The sequence below is a fragment of the Giraffa tippelskirchi genome, chromosome 8, assembly GCF_054371585.1.
Source record: "Giraffa tippelskirchi isolate mGirTip1 chromosome 8, T2T-mGirTip1v1.2.pri, whole genome shotgun sequence".
In the NCBI taxonomy this organism is placed as follows: domain Eukaryota; kingdom Metazoa; phylum Chordata; class Mammalia; order Artiodactyla; family Giraffidae; genus Giraffa; species Giraffa tippelskirchi.
The window spans coordinates 156,008,405-156,035,366 of NC_137282.1; the positions used below are offsets into that span (position 1 = coordinate 156,008,405).

At 44.0% G+C, this 26,962-nt stretch overlaps 1 protein-coding gene and 1 long non-coding RNA gene across 35 annotated transcripts; both read left to right on the forward strand.

Annotated features, from left to right (window-relative positions):
- The first annotated feature begins 506 nt into the window (after positions 1 to 506).
- On the forward strand, positions 507 to 2,266 carry LOC145518813 (uncharacterized). The gene is made up of 4 exons (XR_014063313.1): positions 507 to 866; positions 969 to 1,094; positions 1,242 to 1,321; positions 2,054 to 2,266. It is a non-coding gene; the product is annotated as an uncharacterized LOC145518813 (long non-coding RNA).
- A 472-nt stretch (positions 2,267 to 2,738) lies between these two features.
- TBC1D7 (TBC1 domain family member 7) lies at positions 2,739 to 26,205 on the forward strand. Of its 34 annotated transcripts, none has more exons than XM_081523751.1 (9): positions 2,739 to 2,988; positions 3,231 to 3,428; positions 4,519 to 4,675; positions 5,961 to 6,041; positions 11,992 to 12,179; positions 15,942 to 16,079; positions 23,501 to 23,646; positions 24,837 to 24,966; positions 25,969 to 26,205. In XM_081523751.1, the coding sequence occupies exons 3-9, from the start codon at positions 4,564 to 4,566 to the stop codon at positions 26,053 to 26,055; spliced, it is 882 nt and encodes a 293-aa protein (XP_081379877.1). In that variant the 5' UTR covers positions 2,739 to 2,988; positions 3,231 to 3,428; positions 4,519 to 4,563; the 3' UTR covers positions 26,056 to 26,205. The 34 variants fall into 34 exon arrangements, with proteins under 34 accessions (XP_081379877.1, XP_081379881.1, XP_081379890.1 ...); XM_081523755.1 differs by having other exon boundaries at positions 3,231 to 3,350; XM_081523764.1 differs by having other exon boundaries at positions 3,231 to 3,350; positions 4,556 to 4,675.
- The last annotated feature ends 757 nt before the right edge of the window (positions 26,206 to 26,962 follow it).

The window sequence follows — 26,962 nt, forward strand, 5'->3', positions numbered from 1 at the left end:
GGTGGAGGGTGGAGCATCAGTGTTTGCACTCAATCATCACACGCTTCTTTAAAGTTCTGTGTAGCCCTTACACTATAAGCTGGCTGACCCTGTAACTAGGCTGACTTTTGAGTTGTTGATTTCTAAGATGCCCTCTAGAGCTTCTAATCTAATCTTTTATGTAATCTTCCCTCCTAGCTCAGTCAGTGAAGAATGTTTCTGCAATGCAGGAGACCTGGGTTTGATTCCTGGGTCAGGAAGATTCCCTGGAGAAGGAAATAGCAACCCACTCCAGTATTCTTGCTTGGAGAATCCCATGGACAGAGGAGCCTCGCAGGCTACAGTCCATGGGGTCTCAAAGAGTCAGACATGACTTAGCGACCAAACTACTTCTAGAGCTTGGCCCCTGTGTGCTCTGCTTTGTACAGGTTTGGGCTCTTAGTGAAGCAGCTCCCTTCATGGGACTGACTCTTCAGGTAGACTGAAACCATGGGTCAAATCCGTTTCACCTGTCTTCACTTTTCAAGGTTGTTTTAAGGCCTGCGCATCCTCCAAGCATCACGTGGCCCAAATGATGACCTATCCGAGCTGGGCTGGCACAGCCCTTCGTGCATGCGCAAGACTGCCAGTGCGTGGCTGTTAAAAGGTCCCGCTCGGCCAAGCGTCAGCATCGCGGTGGTCCCCGGGGCAGCGGTCACCTCGAGTCTCAGTCCATGGAACCAGGACCCCTGTTTAGGGGTCCTGAGGAGTCTGAGGGCCAGCTGGGTGCTGGACAAATGCTCCCGGGCAGGGTATGCAACCGCGCTGGGACCTCCTCCTCTTAGCCAGGACCTGGACTTCAGAGGGCGAAAGTGGAGCCTTGGGACCTTGAACAAGTGAAATGCAGGGTAATGATGCTGCTTTGCTTATGGGTCTTGTTACTTTTAAAAGTGTTATACCTTTAGATAAAAAGTTGTAGGACAGGATAACTTTTGTCATCTACCTGGTAGAGGTTAACAGCAACATCGTGACCTGATCTACATGGGAAACTGCAGGAACAAAGGATCCCACACCACGAAGTTTCCAAAAACGAGCCGCATCCCTCCCTCACCTTCCCTCTAAAAGCGCTTTTTAAGGTATGAGCCACCTGTCTCTTTGCATGGCCCTTCAATAAACCTTTCTCTGTTTCAAACACTAAAATTTTTGTATTGTCTGGCCTCACTGTCTATTGTCGGACACACTGGTGTTGTAACAGTAAGATGTTTGCCCGAGTTGTTTTGCAGGAACTTGGAGTCAGCTGTGTTTACTTTGAGCTGAGCTGGTTAAGACTGGATGGGACCACCGACCCTCCAACTGGGCATGTGTGAGTGTATGCCCTATGATCATTTGAACGTGCAAAGGCCTATAGGTTAGTTACACCTGGGCAGAATGACCATCCCACACCTTCTCACAATCACCTTTCTCTACGTTCCCCATGCCTCAGTCCACCTTGCCTCTTTATCTTTTAGCCCCCAGGCACCCCAAGCCTCTTGCCTTCAGGGAAGCAGTTTGAGACTGGTGCTCCCTCTCCCTGCTGCAAACCTTGGTGTCTCAGTGTTTGGCTTGCTGTGTATTGGGCAAAACAAACCTGGCTCAGTAACAGCTCCTCTCAAACCCAAATGGTTTAAAAACCCACTCAGTGGGTGCTGCTCAGAGGGGTGTCCTGGAAACCAGTGCTGGTCTGTGACAAGGTAAGCAGAGAAAGTGTTTATGAACTTTAATAGCTATATTAAAGAGTAATTTTGTCTGTGGAGTCTAAAATGTTGGGGTTTGTTTACCTTGTTTTTTAAACTTCATTTTTCATATAATTCACTTTTATAGTGTTGTATCTGAGAGGCAGAATATACAGACCGTGGTCCACCATATATAAAAGCAGAAGGAACCCACAACCTGCCTAAAAAACCAGCCCCTTATCTACAACAAGCCTAGGAAGCCAGCCTGACTAGCAGCTTTCCTTACAACCCAGGAAGCTTAACAATAACTACTGTTAACAACTGACCTGGGCTTAATTAATAACTTACAGCTTCCCTAATCTGTATCCTTGCTTTCATTTTAGGACTAACCAGGGAAAGCCAGGCATGGCTAACGTGGATCACACAAGAGGCCCGGCTTCTCATCTACTTGCGGCTCCCCGGTGCCTACAGCCTCCGACGAGGGCAGAGCTGGAGCCTTTCCCGTCCTGCCTTTGTGTTTCTGCCAAAAGGGAAGCGACAGTGGGGACGACTGTCTTGTAATAGCAAATTCTCAGGAAGCTGCTTTGCACGTCTCATTTGGTGGGTCATTTTATTTCCACATACAGGGAAGAAGGAGGCGACAACAAGGCAGGGGTCTGCCGCTGCAGACAGATTAAGGAGCACCACCCTGGGGCTCTGCGATCACCTCCAGGGCAGGGTTGGAAAGAGGCATCCCCGGCACGCACCAACCGGCGCAGCGGGAGAAAGGCAGACGCGAGATTCTCAGGACTAGAAATGAGTCGGGGGAGCAGCGGGGGTGCCGGGGCGGGGAGCGGTGTAGCGGGCGAGGGACTTGAGCTACCGGTTAGACTCGCACCTGCTCTTTCCCGGCTCTGGTGCGCAGTCTACCCTCCCAAGGCGCGGGTGGAGCGACGGCGGCGCTCTCAGCGCATGCGCGCCCTCGGTGCGGCACCCCCCTCCCCCGACACCGAGGGGACGTCACTTACGGAGCGGCGGCGGCGCTCTCGGCGCACGCACGCTCTCGGCACAGCCCCCTGGCGTAGAGGTGACGTCACGTGAGGCGGCGGCGCCGGCTGGGGGTTTTGTCTTCCGGACGCGGGAGTTCCTGCTGTCTCCCTCCGCCCGGCCGATGCGGCCCGGCCGCTTCAGGTCGCTCGCTTGCCTGCCGGCCAGTCAGTGTGCGGGGCTGGGGTTCCGCGACCTACCCGGACCTCTTAAGTCTCAACCGGGGTGTGGTTTTTCTACTCCTAGAGGTGAAGCGTGTTAGGGAGAGTGGGACCCGCGGTCTTGGCCTAGGGTGTGTTTCTTTCATCTCCTGTCAGGTGGGCGCTCCTGGGCAGGAAGGAAACTTAAACCTTATTTCTTCCCGAAGGACGCTTTCGCTGTTGCATTGCTGTCAGAGGATGGGGGGTCCTTAGGTGGCAGGCACCTGATCGCCTTGCAGCTGTTTGGATGCTGCTTTTAAATAAATCCCACCTCGTGGAGCGTTTTAATGCTTTGGAATTCTGCTCTTAAAAAGCATTCATTTGGTCTTCAAAGCTCAGAACCCTTTAGACTTCCTCAATTTGCGTGCACACCAAGTTGCTTCAGCCGTGTCCGATTCTGTGTGATCCTGTGGCCTGTCGCCTGCCAGGGGATTCTCCAGGCAAGAACACTGGAGTAGGTTGCTGTTTCCTTCTGCAGGGGAGCTTCACGACCCAGGGATCGAACCTGCATCTCTTACATCTGCATTGGCAGGCGGGTTTTGTCTTGTTTTTTAAATAACCACTAGCGCCTCCTGGGAAGCCCAGTTTAAACGAATTCTATTTTTTACTGTGCCCCAATCGACTCAGTGGGTATCTTGTCAGTAAGGAAGAACTTGGCTGTCTAGCAATTCAACGCTCCCCTGGTCACATCTCAAAATTTCTAAAACCTGAGGGTTATATTCTTTGCACGAGTGCTTCAAGCATTTGGGTCGTGCAGTCCTACACGTTTTGGAAACTGTGTTACATCCACTCTGTTCTTAAAACACAAACCTAATTTGACCATTTCTTGATGACTTCAATCTACTGAAGGTTATTGTGGAAGAACCTGGAGAGACCCCTGAACTCTGAGTTCTAACGTCAGATTTTAAGTTATTTTGTCTCCAACTCGGTGGAATCACTTGTCAACCAGGCTACATTCCTGCCCCTCTTCTGGTTTATAGTTTAATGCTTAATCTGTTGTGGGTTTTGAATTTTAACAATTACTTTTGATAAAATTGTGTTTAAAGGAAAAATAAGTGAGGAACTTATTTTATTTTATTTTATTTTTACTCTTTTTTATAACTTAGTTTCTAGTTTTACAAAACACCCATTTTAGAAAACATGGCTAAGCCAAAGAAAATTAAAATCATCTGGAATCCTGCTGCCTAAAGATAACCACTTGTTAACATTTCAGAATGGTTTAATTTTTTAAAATACATACTATTTTTAAAACAAAAACAATCATTGTGTATATTTGGTAATACATCTTGCGTAACATTTTGTCGGTCTTCCTATGTCATTTGTTTCTTTGAACATGTGTAATGGCTGCAGAATACACCATTGTGCTAGGTTCTCTCCTAAGTGATGCAGGAAAGCTAAGGCATGATCCTTGTGCCATCTATTTGAGCAGCTCAGGGGACTTCTGTTTTATATCTTGGTTTTGGGCCAAGGTGCATAGGTGGGGTGGTGTTAGGGTTGTGTAAACAGGAAGGTTTAATATTGAGTCCTCTGCAAGGGCAGGCCATTTATCATAGTGTATCAGATTCATGGAAGAGTTGGAGAAAATCACGGAATTTTTCTCAATTCTAATTTTTTGTTTTTAGGCTCACTTTTTTTCACTCCCTGTTCTGTCTCTCCAAGAATGAAACATGACTGAGGACTCCCAGAGAAACTTTCGTTCAGTATATTATGAAAAAGTAGGGTTTCGTGGAGTTGAAGAGAAGAAATCATTAGAAATTCTCCTAAAAGATGACCGTCTAGGTGAGTTTTATAAGTTAAATCTATTGGTTCTCAGTCATCCCAGATGTTCTGAAATATTAACTTAAAAGATGTCCAAAGACTTAAGTCCCTCACCCTTTGTCGGCTTCCCCGGTGACTTGCATGGTAGTCCAGTGCTTAAGATTTTGCCTTCCAATGCACCAGTTGTGGGTTTGATTGGTGGTTGGGGGAGTTAGGATTCCATATGCCTTGTGGCCAAAAAACCAAAACGTTAAAAAAAAAAAAAAAAAAGCTAGAAGCAATATTGTACCAAATTTAATAAAAATTTTTTTAAAAAGTTAAAAATTTCCAAAGGTACGTTACCTGCTGTGTGTATGTATGTGTGTATATACATATATGACACATATATATTTTTTTAGTAATAGAATGATAGTAGAATGGTATGTTTTGGGAGGAGCTAAGGATTTTTCAACTTTATACTTCACTGAGTTGGAGCCTGATCTTTATGAAAGGTCTCTTAAGTTAATATTTTTTCTCTTATTAGGCCCATATATTTTCTTAATTTTTAGAGGTGTCATCCTAGCTTCTAGGTAAATTTGTAGCAACTCTTGCCATAATTTTCTTTTACGGAAATACTGAAACTGCATGATGGATTAACATTTTTATCTCTTCTAAGCCAATCATAATAAGGTCTTTAATGTGTCTAATTAAAGTAGGATAAACTGAGCCATAGTTAAAAATAGTAGTTTAAATGCATAGAATGCTTTTAAAGTCTCAAAAACATTTCCCACCTGATCTTTGATCCTCACTATTCAGTCAGTCTGTGCTTTTTTAAGTATTATAATTCTCACTTGACAAGTAGGGGAATTGAGGTTCAAGATGTGGTTGAATGTGGTTTATTGGTGAATACGGGAGTTTGCAGGCTGACTGTGCTCCTTGCCAGCGATGTTAACTGAGTCCAGTCTTAATCTGCTCTGAGCTTCAGTTTCTGCATTTTAAAAAAAGAACTACCCAACAAGCTTGCGGTGTGAATAAATGAAATAAGCTCTATAAATAGTAAATACCGCTGATGTTATGGTGAATGTAGTAATAAATATGCAAAATAGATCTCCTCCGCTGTGAAACACTGATTGTTTTTGAATAGCTAGTTGGAACACCTGGACTGGAAATCAGTCTAGTGTTGCCTTTTCTGGATTTGCTGACTGTGCAGCAACCTTCCTCCAAAGAGATGTCTTACTCTAATTTCAGTTTTAAAAGATAAAATGCGTTTTTACATATCGTGATCAGCATAAAAGGCATCTAATTTTTTTTTATTTTCTTCCTACAGATATCGAGAAACTTTGTACTTTCAGTCAGAGGTTCCCTCTCCCATCCATGTACCGTGCATTGGTCTGGAAGGTGCTTCTTGGTATGATTCCCAAGAGTTGGGAACTTTTATCTTCAAAAATGTCAAATTGGTGGGGTCATTGGTATCTTATCAGTTAGAAGAAGGAATTTTTTTAGGATGTTTACTGGACACTAACCTCAGAGCCTGAATCCTCACTCACTTTGGAAACTTTGGAAGAAGGTAGCTTCAGCACAGAGCACTGCGTGTCACTCTGAGAGCATCAGGGCAGCAGTTCCCAGCGTTTTTGGCACTAGGGACTGGTTTCATGGGAGACGGTTTTTTCCACAGACTGGGGGAGGGAGGCTGGCTTCTTGATGGTTCAGGTACATTACTTCTATTGTGCACTTTATTTCTAATCGGATGCTGCCGCTGATCTGACAGGAGGTATGGGTCCATGGCCGGGAGGTTGGGGACCCCTGATTTAGGGGCGTTAGAAGAGACAGTGAGGCAGACTTGTTTCCCTGAAACAAGCTATGGGAAGAGCATTGAGCCGGGAGAAAGGAGAACTGGTTTGAGCTTTACTGCTAGCTGGGTCACCTTGAAGACCCCACTAGGCCTCTCTCTCTTTTTTTTTTTTTTGCACCTGTAAATGAGAATATTGAGTTAATTAACTCCTAGGGTTGAGCACTTGATTTGTTATTCTGTGACTCCCAGCTGCAGAGGTATAACTTCCTAATGAGTGCTATCAGAGTCAAAAAAAGATGTGTTTGCTTTGAGAGTGTTTACTTCTTTGAAGCACAAATAGCTTCCAGTGAGGATGGCTGAGGGAGAAGGAAAATTGACCTTGCTCGATTTCTCGTGGAAGAGAAAGTGTGTTAGTTGCCTGAAGTGACTGGCAGCATCCCTTCTGAGCCAAGGATCTTTTTTTTCCTGTTATCGCTGAGCCTGTTAACACCAAAAATACCCATCTATTACCACCCTCCTTTCTTCAAAAAAAAAAATCATTCTGGAATTCCCTTGTGAGGCAAGTATCGATATTCCAATTTTACCGATGGGGGAAAGAGGCCTTGTAGCCTGTAAATGGCAGAGCTCAGGTATGTAGAAGCCTTTTGAAGTTAGGCTAGATTATAGACCTTGTTTCCTTTCCAAAATGTACTATATTTTCAGGACTTGAAAAATCCTTAGAACCAAGTCTGGTTATGTGATGAGGCGGTGAGGGAATGCAAGCCATGCTAGAGGGCACTGCACCGTGCCTTTTCTGTTGTGTAGCTTGGCAGTCTTGGTACACTTACATTTCTAATAGGTCACTGTGCAGTTAAAATATAGAGAATTTGTAAAAAAGATCTCAGTTTTTCCTAGAGCATTTTTTAAGTCTTAGTGTTTCCAGTGTCCAGCGAAATAAATGCCTTCCAAGGGTGCCTCTTAGGTGTTAGTGCCCGTAGTGTTTATTTCTGCTGGGAAATAGTGTGTCTTATTAACCAATGATGCCTGTGGATTCGTGAGAGAGGGACAGTAATACTTTGCAACTGAATGCCAAGGCCTGTCAGGCTGCTCATCACCTCTTTTTTCCCAGCTTGCTTTACTAGGTTCAGTTCAGTCGCTCAGTTGTGTCTGACTCTTCGTGACCCCGTGCACCACAGCACTCCAGGCCTCCCTGTCCATCACCAACTCCCGGAGTTTACTCAGACTCGTCTCCATTGATCCCACCATCTCATCCTCTGTTGTCCTCTTCTCCTCCTGCCTTCAGTCTTTCTCAGCATCAGGGTCTTTTCCAATGAGTCAGCTCTTCGCATCAGGTGGCCAAAGTATTGGAGTTTCAGCTTCAACATCAGTCCTTCCAGTGAACACTCAGGACTGATCTCCTTTAGGATGGACTGGTTGGATTTCCTTGCAGTCCAAGGAGCTCTCAAGAGGTTAGGTCTTCCTTGTTCTTTAGTTATGGTGCATAGGTTTAGTTGCCATGTGGCTTGTGGGATCTTAGTTCACCAACAAGGGATCAAAGCCACATTCCCTGCATTGGAAAGCAATTCTTAACCACTGGACTACCAGGGATGTCCCATCTTCTTGTTCCTGAGGTTAATGCACTGGAGATTTAGAGCTGCCATGCTGTGTTGGAGTTTTGGTTCTAACATTAAACTGTCACCAAGCTCATCCAAGTTGTGTTTCCCAGAATGTTCTTTAGAATACTGCATCTGTGGTTGTTTGCACCAAAGAGAGCTCCATGGTTAGATATACCAGCTAACACTTACAATAGCTTAGTATGTGCTGTGTACTTTGAGTGTTCTATGTACGTTAATTTGTTCATCATTACAACTGTGTGACATGAGTGTTACTCTTCCCATTCTTCGGGTGGAGAAACTAAGGCACAGGAAGAGCAAGTAAGTTGGTGAGGCTCATCCAGCCAGTTCACTGTAGATTCAAACCCGGGAACTTTGACTCCGGAGCTTGTGCTGCAAAACAGTTTCTTTAGGTTTAGTGAAGCCAGAGTAAATAAAGATGTTTTTCTTTAGAGCAAAACTTAAAGCCTTAAATTCATTGTTACCACTTTACAAATCTGTTCAGCTCTGGTACCCTTTTTATCATGGAGACCTCAAGGGCTCATGTTCTGTGGAGAACATTTGGGGAAATGCGTAACCATCCCATTTCTCGCCTCTGGCAGAGGAGGAAACAGGTGCTGGGAGAGACATCCGAGAGAGTCCGGGTGTTCTGGTGACTGAAGGCCCTTTCACCGCTCTTTCCTCTGGGTTTTCTCCATGCCTTTGTTCTCGCCCCAAAGTCTAAATGTATTAATATAGAATGGCATTGAAATGTAAGGTCACTTCATCAGTGAAAATTGGAGGTTTTTGTTCTTGTAAAGATAGGGTACTTTGTGAGCAAGTTTTAGTTGCTCAAAGGGAGGGATTTGACCAGTTGGTGGTGGTTCTGAGATGAAGGGGGCTTGTTGTCAGGCAGAGCTGCCTTAAAACCCCACGGACTGAGTGACTTAAACAACAGTTTACGTTCCCACAGTTGTGGAGGCTGGGAAGTCCATGATCAAGGTGCTGGCTGATTTTGTTCCTGGTGAAGCCTCACCTTCTGGCTTGCAGGTGGCCATCTTGCTATGTCTCTGTATGGCAGAGAGAGACAGTTCAGTTCAGTCGCTCAGTCATGTCTGACTCTTTGAGACCCCGTGGACTGCAGCACGTGAGGTTTCCCTGTCCTTTACCAACTGCCAGAGCTTGCTCAAACTCATGTCCATCAAGTTGGTGATGCCATCCAACCATCTCATCCTCTGTCGCCCCCTTCTCCTCCTGCCTTCAGTCTTTCCCAGCATCTGGATCTTCTCAAATGAGTCAGTTCTTCGCATCAGGTGGCCAGAGTATTGGAGTTTCAGTTTCAGCATCAGTCCTTCCAATGAATATTCAGGACTGATTTCCTTTAGGATGGACTGGTTCGATCTCCTTTCAGTCCAAGGGACTCTCAAGAGTCTTCTCCAACACCACAGTTCAAAAGCATCAGTTCTTTGGTGCTCAGCTTTCTTTATAGTCCAGTTCTCCCATCCATACATAACTACTAAAAACCATAGCTTTAACTAGACGGACCTTTGTTGGCAAAGTAACATCTCTGCTTTTTGACAGAGAGCATGCTAATTCCTATGTTCTTTTTTTCCTATAAGGGCACCAGCCCTGTTGGATTAGGGGCTCACCTTGTGACCCCATTTAACCTGAATCATGTCCTAAAGGCCCTGCCTCCAAATATCCCATTGGGGATTAGGGCTTCAACATATGAACTGGGGGTGGAGGGGGACAATTAGGGGACAGCACAGAAACTGGAGATAGGCTTCTAGGAGCTAAGGGTGGCCCCAGGATGACAACCGTAAACTTGAATTAAATCATACTAGTTACAATAATGATTTATCTTGAATTCATGTGGCATATTTATTCAAAGGCTTTATGATGTTATTTCATGCAAAGATGGGCACAATAAAGGACAGAAATGGTATGGACCTGACAGAAGCAGAAGATATAATAAGAGGTGGCAAGAATACACAGAAGAACTATCCAAAAAAGATCTTCATGACCCAGATAACCATGATGATGTGATCACTCACCTAGAGCCAGACATCCTGGAATGTGAAGTCAAGTGGGCCTTAGGAAGCATCACTATGAACAAAGCTAATGGAGGTGATGGAATTCCAGTTGAGCTATTTCAAATCCTAAAAGATGATGCTGTGAAAGTGCTGCACTCAATATGCCAGCAAATTTGGAAAACTCAACAGTGGCCACAGGACTGGAAAAGGTCAGTTTTCATTCCAGTCCCAAAGAAAGGCAATGCCAAAGAATGCTCAAACTACCACACAATTGCACTCATCTCACACACTGGCAAAGTAATGCTCAAAATTCTCCAAGTCAGGCTTCAACAGTACGTGAACTGAGAACTTCCAGATGTTCAAGCTGGATTTAGAAAAGGCAGAGGAACCAGAGATCAAATTGGCAACATCGTTTGGATCATCGAAAAAGCAAGAGAGTTCCAGAAAAACATCTGCTTTATTGACTATGCCAAAGCCTTTGACTGTGTGGATCACAGCAAACTGTGGGAAATTCTTAAAGAGATGAGAATACTAGACCACCTTACCTGCCTCCTGAGAAATCTCTATGCAGATCAAGAAGCAACAGTTGGAACTGGACATGGAACAACAGGCTCATTCTGAATCGGGAAAGGAGTACGTCAAGGCTGTATATTGTCACCCTGCTTATTTAACTTATACACAGAGTACATCATGTGAAATGCTGGGCTGTATGAAGCACAAGCTGGAATCAAGAATGCCAGGAGAAATATCAAGTACCTCAGATATGCAGATGACACCACCCTTATGGCAGAAAGCAAAGAAGAACTAAAGAGCCTCTTGATGAAAGTGAAAGAGGAGAGTGAAAAAGTAGGCTTAAAACTCAACATTCAGAAAACTAAGATCATGGCATCCAGTCCCATCACTTCATAGCAAATAGATGAGGAAACGATGGAAAACAGTGAGAGACTTTATTTTGGGGGGCTTCAAAATCACTGCAGATGGTGACTGCAGCCATGAAATTGAAAGACGCTCCTTGGAAGAAAAGTTAGGACCAAAAAGGAAGCTGAGCGCCAAAGAATAGATGCTTTTGAACTGTGGTATTGGAGAAGACTCTTGAGAGTGCCTTGAACTCCAAGGAGATCCAACCAGTCCATCCTAAAAGATATCAGTCCTGAATATTCATTGGAAGGACTGATGCTGAAGCTGAAACTCTAATACGTTGGCTGCTGCTGCTGCTGCTAAGTCGCTTCAGTCGTGTCCGACTCTGTGCGACCCCATAGATGGCAGCCCACCAGGTTCCGCCGTTCCTGAGATTCTCCAGGCAAGAACACTGGAGTGGGTTGCTATTTCCTTCTCCAATGCATGAAAGTGAAAAGTGAAAGTGAAGTTGCTTAGTCGTGTCCGACTCTTCAGCGACCCCATGGACTGCAGCCTACCAGGCTCCTCCGTCCATGGGATTTTCCAGGCAAGAGTACTGGAGTGGGGTGCCATTGCCTTCTCCGAATACGTTGGCAACCTGATGCAAAGAACTGACTGATTGGAAAAGACCCTGTTGCTTGGAAAAATTGAAGGTGGGAGGAGAAGGGGACAGCAGAGGATGAGATGGTTGAATGGCATCACCTACTTGATGGACATGAGTTTGAGTAAGCTCTGGGAGTTGGTGATGGACAGAGAAGCCTGGCATGCTGCAGTCCATGGGGTCGCATAGAGTTGGACAGAACTGAGTGACTGAACTGAATTGATGTCATTTCATTTTTCATTGATATCAGTGATGTAGTTGCCATCCAAATATTGATTGTATTATATTTAAAATTTATAGAGTAAATTTCTAAAACAATGTGTATAGTAACTAAATACTTGTGAGTTCTACTCTAATTGTGGTAGGCAGCATCTCACAGGATTCTTTCATAGAGGAGGGGCTTGGATTGGTGCCTCAGTAATTTACTATCTTTATTCCCCCTCCCCCACCCCGGGTCTCTATAGGAATCTTGCCTCCGCACCATGAGTCCCATGCCCAAGTGATGATGTATCGCAAGGAGCAGTACTCTGATGTCCTTCACGCATTGGAAGTCATCCACTTCATCAATGATGCCACCCCTCAGATTGAAGTCAATCTGTACATGCACCGGCTGGAATCTGGGAAGTTGCCTCGAAGTCCATCATTTCCACTGGTCAGTAGTGCTTTTATTTGACCCTTGGTTCAACTCTCGACTGCTCCGTTGGCCAGCCTTCGATCGCGTCATATTTTGCCTTAGAACCTTTCAGTGGCTCTTCTTTGTAGAATAAAAGCATAGCCCCATACAATCTGACCCAGTCTCCCTAATTTTTTAAAATTTTATTTTGAAGAAGTAATTTCAAAGTTACAGAAAAGTTGCAAGATTACTACCAAGAATTCCCATTTAACCTTTATCACAGTTCCCTAGTCATTAACATTTTACCACATTTGCTTTGTCATTTTTTCTATATATATATACCCATTTTTTCCCCAAAGTGTTTGAGAATAAGATGTAAATGTGGTATCCTGTTATTTCAGATTCTTGCAGTAGATGCTTGTTAAAGATGAGAATACTTCCCTTGGTGACCATAGTTCTGTCATCAACACCAAGAAGTTGACATTGATACAGTACTGACATCTAATCGTCACTCCATTTCCACTTGACCAGTTGTCCCAATAATGCCCTTTATCATAAACAATAAGTTTTGGTTCAGAACTTACCAAACTTTCAGCCATTAGTTTTTTTACCATTTGTTGATGATTTTTGAAAAATTTCCTTATGTTTGAACTCTTCAATTTAAAACCATTTTAGATGTAGAGAAAACTTACATAAAGAGTAGTGTTCCCATTTACCTTCACGTAGCATCCTCAAATGTTAGGTCTCAGTTGTACTCTGGTTATTTATCAAAACCAGAAAGCTAACATTCCTACAATGCCATGAGCTAATCTATAGCTGTTTTGGAAATTTTGCTGACTCTCACACCAGTGTCCTTTTTCTGGTCCAAGATCCAATCTGGGCTCTTGCATTACACTTACTTTTAGTTGCCTCTAGTCTGGATCTGTCCCCCTGTCTTCATCTGTCTTTTGCGACCTTGACAGTTTTGAAGAGTACTGGCCAGTAGTGTTTCTCAGTTGGGTTTCTCATTGATTTCTTCGTGACTGAAGCCTAGTTGTGAATTTTTGGCAGGAAAACCTCAGAAGATGTGATACTTGCTGCTTTTGCTGCTTTGATCACTTGGTTAAGGTGATGATGTTTGGGAGGCTTCTCCTGCATGGTTGCTTTTTTCTTTGTAATTAATAAGTAACTTGTCAGGGAGGTACTTTGAGGCTGTGTGAATATCAGTCCTTAAATAGTTTTCACTCTGCTGATTGCCAAATGGTGACCTTCTGACTCCTTCATTCCTTCTGCATTTATTAGATGGCTTTTTGATTAGGAGTTTTCCCTTCTCTTTTATCAGTATGAACTTGTAGATTTTTTATTCGGTGGCCTATAAGTCATTACTGCCACTATTTTGATGTTAAAGTTGCCCCAGATTTGGCTGGTGGGAGCCCCTTTAGGCTGACTTCTATGTCGTCTGGACAAGTTCCCATCATTTTGAGCACTTCCTTACTTTCTGGAGCGAAAAGATACTCCAGGTTCATCTTATACTTTTCCTACCCCAAGCCTGGAATAATCAGTCTTTTATCTTTTTATTTTAATCTTTAAAAATTGTTGTTAGAAACCAAGAACAGGGGGCTGGATGTGCTCATTGTCCTTGGTGTGTCATTGCTTGTAGGCTCCCTCAGCAGACAGAGCTGGGAAATATACACACGCATATGCTTATCACTGTGTTAAAAACCATAGTTAATGCTAATACTTCCAGTAGTCACAAGTTCATTCTCGCCCTCACCCTTTCTCTACTTTCAGCTTCCTTCTCTGGCAGCTACAATGAAGCTAATGGAAACCTCTTACTTGTATTCATTTCTTTGCTCATTCCTCTATCTGTAAACCAGCATGGTCAGCCACATCTTTGGCCCCAGAGGCCTTGTGGTCATTGGCTGCCTCTTGGCTTCAGCTCCACAGGCTCCAGCCTCCTTTGTAGACTTGATCTTTGACAGACTGCTCGCTATAGTTACTTGGATTGCTTGTTGTTTATAAAGGGAAGAGAAGGGGGAAGTGGAGGAGGGCAGGCAAAGTAATGACTGTAGCTCTTGGGTTTTGGCTGCAATTCGCATAGGAATTTTAACTTTTGGCTGAAACAGAGTGAATTGTTCCGAATAAGGATTTGTCTGCAGACTATGCTACTCTATACTTTTTTTTGGTGGTGGTTGTAGATTTCAACCTGCTAACAGCAGTGTGAAGCTTTGACTTGTTCTTTCTCTCTTTTTAAAACATTTATTTTTATTTATTTGGCTATGCTGAATCTTGGTTGCGGCATGTAGGATCTAGTTCCCCGACCAGGGATTGAATCTGGGCCCCTTGTATCCGAAGCAAGGAGTTTTAGCCACTGGACCACCAGGGAAGTCCCTTTTTCTTTAACTTTTTGAGGTTGCCGTGGGTCCCATGGACAGATCTTAGGTTGTTTACTTTTATAAAGTTTTTCTTTTTTTTTAAAATAAATTTATTTATTTTAGTTGGGGGCTTTTATAAAGTTTTTCAAGAGAGAACATCCCAGGAAATAGTTGGAACCCTTGAACGTCTTTAAATTTTCTCACTGACAGGGTGCAGTTAGTTGATGCTACTACACAAGCTCCTGAGCTAGGCATGAAGCTAGGTTAGAGTATCCATTAGCTCCAGGTCTGAATGTTTCCAGTCTGTCCAGCCGTGAGGCCCAGACACCTCTAACGTGGCCTTGGGCAGATACGCTGTCCCAAGTGTTCATTTTGGGCTCACGTCTCCTTGGCCTCCAAACCGTAGTCAGCTGTATTTTTGTTATCTTTTAATAAGACTGTGTAACAGTGCTGTACCCATGGCTGGGAATGTAGAAGCTGACTTCAGCTGAAAGGCGCTGGTCCTCTTAGCTGCATCTCAGAGTAGCTGGGAACAGCATTGAGCTGCTGGATTCAGGAGCACCCGGCACAGAGCCCAGGGCCAGGTGGGAGTCCAAGAAAGGAGCCTTTCTGCTGCTCTTGACATGTTGTGGAAAGTTAATAAGTGGAAAGGAGGCCTAAAATGCAATTCTTCTATTAAAATAGGAATTTTGATTTAGCTTGAGACTTCTTAGAGGAGTAGAAAGAAACTTTTTCTTTTCAATGTTAAAATCCTTTAGCTATTAAATCCTAGATGAAAATGTAAAGCTTTTGGTATAAGGTGCAGTGATTGAAAACAGATTTTTCAAATGGATTCCAGTTTTTATGAGACTTCTTTTGAAATTTACTTGAAGGTTTATTTTCATGTTCTGACTGTTGACACAAGGTTTAAGAAATGCCATTCTTCTGATTCCTAAAATTCTGATTCTAGGGGTAGTTTTAGCTTTTTAAGTGCTTAAAGATAGAGCAAAAATTTAAAGATCTGTATGAATGCTTTGAAATAAATAAAATGCTTATTAGTCCTTTTGGGGTCATTTTTGCAAATTACTGTATTGACAATAATTGTCTCGATTATTTGTGCTGTTTTATCACATCTGTTTGAAAGGAATTCTCCAGCACTGAGAATACTTTTGGGTAGAGAGTTGGTCCTTTGCTTCAGGTTTATGTTGACTCTTTGGGCTTAAAGTTAGAAGCTGGGAAATCCGTGAATGTTCAGCCTGAAGCCTGAGTGTAGAAGCAATGCTGCCTCCGATTCTCTGGTTACTCTTCATCTCCCCTCAGTTGTCTTTTTAGTGATGGACTGGGTGCTTTTGGTCCCACTTTGACTTATTTTGGCTCCTTCAGAATTTAGGGAGTAAGGCTTCATTTTTATTAAAGAATACTGTGTTTTTCTCTTCTGCCTCCTTCTTGAGAGTTATTAATTTTTCAGGAGCCAGAAGATGAAGTATTTCTTGCCATCGCGAAGGCCATGGAAGAGATGGTGGAAGATAGCGTCGACTGTTACTGGATCACGCGATGCTTCGTGAACCAGCTGAATAGCAAGTACCGGGACACTCTGCCCCAGCTGGTGAGGGGTGACGTTATGGCTGTTGGGGGTGGGGGTGAGCAGTGGTGGTGGGAGTCCTCAGGAAATGCCTTTACCTCTTGGTGAGGGTCAGCAGTAAGAGGCCTAGTAGTGAATATCTCCAGCTTGTTGGGCCAGGTGGTCTCTGTGTGTCTACTGCAATCACACAGCTTTCCAGGTGGCACAGTGGTAAAGAATCCACCTGCCAATGCAGGAGATGCAAGAGACTCGGGTTCGATCTGTGGCTTGGGAAGATCCCCTGGAGAAGGAAGTGGTCAACCTACTTCAGTAGTTCTTCCTGGAAAATCCTATGGACAGAGAAACCTGGCGGGCTACAGTCCATGGGGCCACAGAGTCAGAGACGACTGAGTGACCGAGCGTATACACACACACACTACTGACACACAAAATACTAATATGTAAATGCATGGTCACGGCTGGATTTGGCCACTGCAGGCTGTAGCTTGCCCATCCCCACTCTGTAGTATTCTCTATCTGATCTAGAATTATCGCCCAGCACTAAGGTTTAAGTCTGGCTATATGTAATGGGAAGCCCAAGCAGTAGAAGCTTTACTGTCTTCTCTCATGTAAGCAGAAGTCCAGGGGCAAGGCAGCCCAGGGCTGGGCCACCCCCACGGTATGGGCAGGGGCCTGGGCCCCTGTCCTCCTGCTCCAGTGCTCCTAGGGGCCACCTTCCTCTCGTGATCACGTGATGGTGCTGGAGAGACAGCCCTGACATCGTGCTCTGGGCAGGAAGGGAAGGGAAGGGAGGAGAAGTGCCAAGCCTGGCCAGCCTGCTTCTCTTTACAGACTTCCGTTCTGCGTGACCATTAGTGAGGAGGGTGTCCCCAGGTTGCCGCGGTTCGCAGGGGAGCCTGGGGAATGCGGTTGGTTGGTTTTGAGCTGGGCACGCTGTGCTCTCACATTAGAACAGGGACTCTGTTCCTGAGGAAGGAGAGGGGAGTGGACATGAGCTGGGTGGCTGGTGGTCTGCCACGCTGACTGGGGAATCGGGAGAACCAGCACTTGGGTCATCCTTGCATCGGGTCCTGTGTCATTCTCCCTCCTCAGCTTTTCCCCCTCGTTTCTCTCCTGTTATAAAAATGAGTCGTCTTTTCCTTGAGTCATTGAACTGTCTCATTTGGAAATTCTGCTGAAAGCAGTAACCACGATATAGGGTGTGGGGTCAGGTGCGGGGCACAGGCGGGCCGAGCCCTGGGGAGCCCCGCTCTACCCCTGTGGCGGGCCAGACCCTTCAGCCCTCAGCCTCCCGGAGCCCCAAACAGGAGTGCTCTTTATGTAGTTCCATTAGGTAAAGTTCGATTCTTAGAATTTTAAAACTTACTTCACTTAATCTCAATAAAGCATGGCATTGGAGCATATGTGAATGGAATGTTAGCTGCCTAATTCAGTCAGGAGGTCCAAACTGTACCGTGGTTTAATCAGCCTTTCTTAATATTGGAGTGAATGCAATCGCATACTGATGGATTGTTTAAAAAATTCATTATTTTTAATAACACAAGTAACAGATACATTCTTGGAGTGGTCAGTAATCCAAGTGAATCCACTGTTGTCATCGACCTGCCTCAACGCTTCCCCGTCCCCCACTTTCTAAGATGTAAGCATTGTTACCAGCTTGGTGTGTATTCGTCTAGACTTTTTTTTAAATATATTTTCGGGCTGTGCTAGGTTTTCATTGCTGTGCCTGGGCTTTCTCTAGTTGTGGCGAGCAGAAGCTCCTCTCCAGTTGCGATGCTGGGACGTCTCATTGTGGTGGCTTCTCTCGTTGCGGAGCACAGGCTTCCGTAGTTGTGGCACTTGGGCCCTAGAGCGCTGGCTCAGCGGTTTCGGCACGGGCTTGGTTGTTCTGTGGCATGTGAAATCTTCCAGGACCAGGGATTGAACCTGTGTCCCCTGCGTTGGCAGGTGGATTCTTAGCCACTGAACCATCACGGAAGTTCCTTGTCTAAATCATTTTATGTGCATCAGAGTGGTTGGGGGTGTGAGTGCATACCTGTGGACACGTGTGTGTATGTGTGTGTATACATCTTATACATATTCTTACGTATTTAATTTTTTTAATGAAAGTATTATACTGTTCATACAGCCCTATGATTCTTTTTAAAACTGCATGAAGTTTTTCCACATCACTACACATGGGTAGTTTTCAACCCCTACTTCCTGTTAGTACCACCTGAGAGCTCTTAACAATGACCGGAGCAATGAAATCATAATCTCCGGGGGTGGGGCCTCAGAATTCTAATTGTTTAAAACCCTTGACATGAGGCTAGGCTTGAGAGCCACTCATTTAGAACCACTTAAAAAATTCTCATGGGGTGGCCAAGAGTCGGACACGACTGGGTGACTGAATAAACTGAAAAAATTCTCAGTCTGTCTTGTTAAGGGTTTGCCCTAATTTAGTGTAATGGCTCCATGATGACAGCCCTCTCCGAGTACATGACATGTTCCTGTGCGTGTGTTTCTCTAGGGTGGGTTACCTATACGTTAAATGCTGTAACGCAACAGACATATTTAAATGTGTTAGCTACCAGGTTACTCACCCAGAAGTTGTACCGATTTCGCTTCCCCCACCAGTGTGAGATTTCCTGTTTTCCACCCCACTGCCAATACTTGATAGTATCAATCTCTTAAAATTTTGCCAACCTGATAGTGAAATGGTAGCCCGTTTTAATTTCCGTTGCCTTAATTTTGAGTGAAGCTAAGCAGCTTTGGGGGTATGTTTATTGGTCATATTTGTCTACCTTTCTATTTTGTTTGCATCTTTCCTTTTTGGGTAAGAATTATTGCTATATGCTGAATATTAAATATTTTCTCTGAAAATATTTCTTCTTGTTGTATAAAGATATGAAGGTTTGATACTATTGGTTTTATCAGTATTTCTTTTTGGTTTTTTTTGTATCTTAGTTAGAAAGGCCTTTCTAACTCCAAGATTTTTTTTTTTTAGAAAGCTTCTAGCTTTTAAAACTTTTCAACATTTTAAATGTTAGTCCTTTAGCTGGTGAGGGACTGAATCTTCGTGACGGGTATGAGATGCAGACGTGATTCTGTTCCTTTTGTGGTGAACTGTAATGCAGCTTCAGCCAGCAAGCGCCCTGCTGCCCTCTTCCCCCCTCTACTCTGGGTAAGCTCTGACAGCTTTGCACAGTGATGTTAATCAGTTCAGTCACTCAGTCGTATCTGACTCGCTGTGACCCCGTGAACTGCAGCACTCCAGGCTTCCCTGTCCTTCACCATCTCCCGGAGTTCACTCAAACTCATGTCCATTGAGTCGGTGATGGCATCCAACCATCTCATCCTCTGTCGTCCCCTTCTCCTCCTGCCCTCAATCTTTCCCAGCATCAGGGTCTTTTCCAATGAATTGACTCTTCACGTCAGGTGGCCAAAGTGTTGGACCTTGCAATGAACATTCAGGGTCGATTTCCTTTAGAATTGACTGGTTTGATCTCCTTGCAGTCCACAGGACCCTCAAGAGTCTTCCCCAACACCACAGTTCTGTATCACTCTCTAAAAACATGTTGATATGTCATAGGTCAATAACGTTTGTGTAAGAAAAGACGTATCGATAATTTCTCCAATCAATAATGTGTGAAGAAAAGAATTTTAGAGCCAGCAAGATACTCAGTGTCCTTATGTCCCCTAAACCTTAATTTCATCATCATCAAAAAAGGATTTTTCACAGGTACATTATTGTGTCTAGGACATAGTTTTTTATAGTTGCAAAAGTTCTTTTTAAAAGTTCAGAACGTATTAGTATAAGAAAAGCTACACTTCCTTTGTTTGCTATTTCACGTAGCCATCAAGTGACTTAAACTTTTAATATTTTTTAAAATTTATTTATTTGGCTGTGCAGTGTCTTTAGTTGTGGGGCTATGGGGGTATTTTAGAGCTTTTTAGGAGATATTTTCATACCATTTTTTTTTCTGTCCTTATTTAGATGGTTATATGCTTTTTCTCCTTGGTTTGTTAATGTTATTGCATTGTTTCTATACATAAATTTTCTTTCATTTCTTTTTTAAAAAATTATTTGGCTGTGCCAGGTGTTAGTTGTGGCATGTGTGATTCTGGTTCCCTGACCAGGGTTTGAACCTTGGCCCTCTGCATTGGAAGTGCGGAGTCTTGGCCACTGAACCGTCATGGAAGTCCCAACTTACATGCTTAAAGTCAGGTTTTTTAAAAAAATTCTTTAAACCTTGTTAAATCTAGCTTAAAAATTTTTGTTGTTGTTGTTGTATACTAAATCTCTTCTGCCCAGCTTTTTGTTAGAGTTTCTATAATCTTGTCTGTCATCTTTTCAAATTTTTGTGGTTTTTACCAAGTTTGTTATCGCAAAGCGTAGGTTGTTTCATAATCCTAGGGAAATGTGCATGTGAAGCACAGTGATAGACTTTTTGACATCAAAAGAATACTTCTGGCGATGACGCCTTTATGTTGTAGTGTTCTGATTTATAGGAGAGGAGAGCTTTCCTCTCCATCAAGCTTCTGGAAGGTCTTTTTGATGAGGCCCCTGATTGCCAAGGAAAGTGGAGGCCAGCTTCAGTGCTGTGATGTGGGAGGCCTCTGTTAATCTCTCTTCAGATCAGACTGTTTTTAAGCCATCTCAGTCTTAACTGTTCAGTCATTAAAGGGAGTTTTTTTTCCTTGCCATTGACACAATTTTTAAAAGCTGTCCTAAAGAGAGGGTTTTTTTTTTCCTCTTGATCAACACTAGTAGCAGCCTCTTTCTAAGTTTAGTATAAATTCCTCTTAGGTCAGTTAAATCTCTTTTGTCAGATTTTGCCTTTTGTTGAGGTGTGCCTTCTTTTTTTTTTTTTCAGGTTTATTCATTTATGGTTGCACTGGGTCTTGTAACTGCACACAGGCTTTCACTAGTTGCAGTAAGCGGGGGCTTAAACTCTTTGCTGCGGTGTGCAGGCTTTTCCTTGTGGCGGCTTCTCTCATTGCAGAGCACGGGCTCTAGGGTGCATGGGCTTCAGTAGTTGCAGCACGCCGGCTCAGTAGTCGTGGCACACGGGCTTAGTTGCTCCGCAGCATGTGGAATCTTCCCAGACCAGGGATCGAACCGTGTCCCCTGCATTAGCAAGTGAGTTCTTTACCACTGAGCAACCAGGGAAGGCCACTTTATTTTCTTAAAGTAAGAATTGAAGGTCATGGAAATATTGGAAATAACCTAAATGTTTTACAGTAAAGTATAAAATCAGCTGCTTCCCAGGTGGCGCTAGTGGTAAAGAACCCGCCTGCCAATACGTGAGAAACATGAATTCAATCCCTGGGTTGGGAACATCCCCAGGAGGGGGAGGACATGGCAACCCACTCCAGTATTCTTGCCTGGAAAATCCCATGGACGGAGGAGCCTGGTGGGCTACAGTCCATGGGGTCATAAGGAGTCAGACACAACTGAAGCAACTTAGCATACACACGAAAATAAAATTACCACATCTACCATTTGCTGTGTCCTCAAAATTTCAGGCAGTATAAATGTCATCTTCCACTAAAAGAAAAAAGCACACATGGATATGTATTTATACTCACCCTGTTAGATTTAGCAGTAGCATCTGATACACATTTTTCTTCACCCTGCCTTTTTTTTTTTTAACCTGATGTATGCTGGGGTTTCTTATGCCATGAGGAGTATATAGAGACGTTCCTTATTGCTGTTCGTGGCTGCATACCACTCCATCCTAGTTTATTCAGCCCTTCCATTAGTGTTGGCTGTTTGAGCTGTTTCCAGTCTTTTGCTGTTATACCATGTTGTGGGGGAATAGCTTTGTGCCTGTATCCTTTAGTATGTTTGCCAGTATATTTGCGGGATAGACTCTCTAGAAATGAATTGACTAGATCACAGGGTAAGGGCGTGTTACTTAGTGGGTTTTTTTCAGATTCCCCTCTGTAGCACTTACACCACTGTTTTGCATCCTCATGACCAACAGATCAGACACCTGTTTCCCTGTAGCCTCGCTGACCTGGTTATGTGTTCTTGGCAGCCTGATAGGTGAGAAGAGATGCCTCAGGATAGTGTTAGGTTGCGTGTGTTTTGTTATAGCTAGCTTGAGCATCTTTTCATATGGGTTAGAGCCATTTGCATTTTCTCCTGCAGAGTTTTTGGCTTCTTTTTTAGAAGCTCCTTTATGGAAGGGTGTTTACCCTTTAAGCGGGATCAGATATTACTATGTGGCCCTTTTTGCCTGGCCAAGTTGTGTCCCAGCTTCGTGCATCAGCTCAGTCGTCAGCTCTCCTGGGAGAAACTGGTTCTGGGTTAAGATTTCCGCCTGGACGTACCCAGCGTCTCCTGCTCATTCCCATTGTAGCTTTATTGCAGCGTGTTGTTGTCAGCCCTTTGCAGGTCTGTCCCAACCAGGTTGGAAGCTCCTTGAAGGCAGGAATGCTGTCTTTACCTTTTACTCCCTTTCCCTATGGAGCATAGTGTCTGGGCTACAATGGACATGGTAAGGGTCATGAATTGCCTCTTTGGCAGAAGTACAGCGGTGCAGATATTAGGTTGGCTGAAAAGTTTGGGCTTTTTCATAAGCCTGAACAAGCTTTTTGGCCAACCTAATATTTAGTTAAAAACAACAAAATATTTGCATTTGCTTGGGTGATACGTTGATCTGGTTGCATCCTTGTGGATGGAGAGTGCAGGCTTGAGGGTTTGACCCGTAGGGGCCATGCTTTACCAGAGAACCCTGTAAGTACAGCAGTCCCATCTGGGAGCCAGCTTGGGTAGCTCCCAGTCTTCCAGTGTTGGCTGCTGTGGAACCTTACGTGGGAGAGGCTGCCACGTGGGACCCCGGAGCTTTGTACCCCTGTGTTCTTCCTGTGTCTCCCTGGAGTTCTTGTGCACATCTTGCTGGGGACAGCGCTCCTCCTCCGGGCGTGCCTGTTGTCTGACCCTCCCTGCCAAGCTGTGCTCCACGGGGTTAGCGGGGGTGTGACCGTTGACTGCTGGGCCCTGTTCCCCTCCTCTCACCCTAGTTCCCTCTGTGCACCTTAGTCCCGCCCTGTGTCTTTGGTCTTAGCCTTCCCCTTTCTGTGAACCTATAATCTCCTGCCCTGGAGTAGCCAGCACATGGACCTTTCTTAGCTCCCCAGATCAACTGAATTTTGCTCTGGACTTTTGTCTTAGGTTGTTGAATCTGCTTAGTGCAATTAGGACTAACCAGCGTGACTTAACTGTTCCATTTAGGGGGAGACTGCCCAGGAAATACCCCTCAGTCCTGGACAGCTGGTTACTCTGGTTGGTTAGTGCTGACCTGGGAGACTGTGGCATCACCAGTGGCTTGAATGAGTCTGAAGCTTTGTTTCCTAGCATTTCTCGCTTTCAGCGCGTGCACTTTTCATCACAGCCTGTAAGATACAGTAACGTTAAGTCACAGGCAGTGAGTAACCTCTTCCCCTTCGATCATCAGCCAAAGGCTTTTGAACAATACTTGAATCTGGAAGACAGCCGACTGCTGAGTCACCTGAAGGCCTGCTGTGCAGTGTCCACTCTTCCCTACGGGCTGTGGTTCAGGAAGTGCTTCGCCGGGTGCTTGCCCGAGTCCAGCTTACAGAGGCAAGTGTTTTTTTCAAATATGACTGAAGGCTCAGAGTCAGAAAAATCCCGTTTTTGTTGTTGTTGTTTTTGGTTTTTTTAACATGATCATCTCAGAATATAAATTTGCTTTAGAACCATGCAGTAATTTGATGCTAACTTCTCTAGCAGCTGACACAGCAACTGGTGATTCTGCTTATTATATATATAATTAGAAGTGTTAGAAATATTGAGTATTAAGTATTAAAAATGTTAGGATATACGGTTAGAGAAATTGAAGGCCCTCAATGTGTTAGATGCTGTTGAATATTCACGTCTGAAGTAGACTCCAGGAGTATATATGGATGTGGACTTTTCCAGAAATGGAGCAGATCCTGGAGAAAAACGTTTATTTCTTAGACCTCTTATGACATCATTAAACTAGCTGAAGGCTAGATTGGAGACTCAGACTCAACTCTTCCATCAATTTCAGATGTGTTACGGGTATTTTGGAGTCCCGCTCCCTCCAGGACTTAATACTTGAGGAAAAAGGCAATACAGAAAGAGTATTACAGGACAATGCTTAGCATGTTGAGAATGATACTGACTGTAAGAGCTGTTGGAGTTATCAGAACAATGATTTTAGAGTGTATTTAATTTAGAGCATATTTAATAACTAGCTCCTTAATTAAGGAAATTACTGGAAAATGAAATTGAATTTCGTATTTCATTCCCCCTTTTGTTCTTGTTCCTTAGTATGTAATGGTTATCTTAGCATTACAAACTGTTAGTAAACTTGAAGCTTTGGTTTTTAGGACCTTCCTGCCCTAAAATGTCAATTTTGAGATATTAATTGGAGGATGTCTTCCTGGAGGACGGTGTCCTTGTAGCTCTTCTTTGAAGCTTATGCAGTCAGCCGTCTGTCTCCACAGTTGCACATCTGTGGAGTCAGCCGATCCTGTCCTGGGCTGTGTTTACACCTGTGGCTGGTCGAATCCTTGGTTATGGAATCTGTGGATGCAGGGGGCTGACTGCACCACCTCACTTTATATAAGGGACTTGAGCCTGCATGCATTGTGGTATCCACAGCAAGTGAGCCCATGAACTACTTCCCTGGGGATACTGAGGGATGGTGGTACATAAAATGTAATTTGATTTAATTTTGAAATTTTGAAATTTAGGTCTAAACATCAACTTCAGACTTGTAATTTGATTACATCTTTCTTTCATAGGATTTGGGATAAAGTTGTAAGTGGATCCTGTAAGATACTAGTTTTTGTAGCTGTGGAAATTCTCTTGACCTTTAAAATAAAAGTAATGGCGCTGAACAGTGCAGAGAAGATAACAAAGTTTCTGGAAAATGTAAGTGTGCTTTGTTTCACTTGAACTTTGAATCTAGAAAGGAATATCAGTTTACCAAGCCAGAGTTTTCTATGGCATTAAATTATTTCAGAGACAATATAGTATACTTTTACGTTATAAGAAATTATTTTTCCCTGGTATAAGTTTCAACTTGGTCTGTGGATTATAATCCACATCCTTTGTCTGAGCAGCAGATCTGTCTCCATGGGACCACAGTGACCACTAGGAGGCCGTCAGGAAAGGAGGAGGTGAGATCTGTCGCTTTAGGGCAAGCGATCCTCGTTAGTGGAAAAGAAATGTTCTCGGGGATTTTGCTAATAAGCCCTTTTATTTCTTTTACTATGTCTGGTAGAGCCCCAGTTGAATTTGTTAATGTGCTGAAGTGTAAACTTGAGCGTGTTGAAAAAGGTCTGAATGAATCTGTTTTTCCCTATCTTTGTATCTTAGAATACCCTTAACTAGGCAAGTAGAGGTCAAAATCGAGAGACTTGGGCTTGACTGAATTTCACTGGACCCCAAATCTATTTTAATCAGTCAGTGTTAACAACTGAACAGTGGCCCAGTAGATAAGTGCTCAGCGAATGTGTGTTGGATCAAACAGCCCTCTTTGTTGTAATAAATAGTGGCACAGAGTGCCAGGGCCCCTGCTAAATACTTTTTTGTGTGTGAATTACCTCCTGTAACCCTGTAAAGAGCCCTGTGAAGTGGGGCTATCATTTGCCCCATTTCAGAGCTGGGGATCGGAACCCAGGGAGCTTAGGTAACCTGCCCAGGGCTCCACAGGGAGTGGGCAGTGCAGGATTCGAACCCAACTGGGGTGACACCACACTCTTCGCTGTGGCCTCGGGTGGCACGTGACAAAAATCTGGCAGCAGCTGCCCACGCGATCACTTTCTGAAAAGCAGCGAAAACCCCAGCGGACACGAGTTTTATGCCACAGTGAATGAGAGACAGGCTGAAGTCAGAATCACGCCTTTCAGAGTCTGGTCTGCTTGTTCACAGATCCCCCAGGACAGCTCGGACGCGATCGTGAGCAAGGCCATCGACTTGTGGCACAAACACTGCGGGACCCCGGTCCACTCCGCCTGACCATTCCTGACGTTGTGGACAGTCTGCCAGGCCTGCTCGGCGCATTTTTTTCCCCCCTTGAGACGTGCCCTACTGAACTGATAATAGGGCTCTTGCTTTGGTGCTCGAAGTGTAATTGTTTTTCCAGTAAAATTGCTTAAGATAATGTCACTGTGGAGTCACTGTGTTGTGGAATGGTATCTTTTGGTTACACAGAAATACAGGGTTCAACTCTGAATAGCATTTAGAAAATCATTTATGGAGGTGTAGTCGATTTACAATGTTGTGTTAATTTCTGCTGTATAGCAAAGTGATTCGATTGTATATACATATATTCTTTCTCGTAATCTTTTCCTTTATGGTTTCATAATCTTTTCCTTTATGGTTTATCACACAATATTGAAGATAGTGCTATGCAATAGGACCTTCTTATTCTGAATAGTACTTTGAAAGGGTTGTTGGAAATTGCTCCCAGCTCGTAAAGCAGTCGAGTCAGGGTGGGTGGGTGCTTCAGTGAGCTGTGTGTAACCAGGCCTGCCACGCTTTAATTAGCACCAAGCTAGTTACTTTCTGAGGTCCATTTCTGGAACGAAGAACAACTTCCTTTTGTTGATGACTTTTGTTGTTGATGCAGTACCTGTTGAAATCCAAGCTGACTTTCTAAATCTTTTGAAATCTAAATCTGCTTTCTGAGACTCTTGCTAGATCAGTTTAAATAAAGGCCTTACATTTTTTTTCCTCTTTGTGCCAGTTACAAGGAAATATTACTGAACATAAATGTGTCTGAATTTACCTGCTCAGAGAGGACTTGTTGATGCTTTGCTGGAACCATACTTTTTCCTGATGGGTCATTAGATGTGGAGTGGGCATCAGAAAGGATTCTGCCTCCACAGTAGGCATGGTGGAAAGGGCAGGTTCAGGTATATAG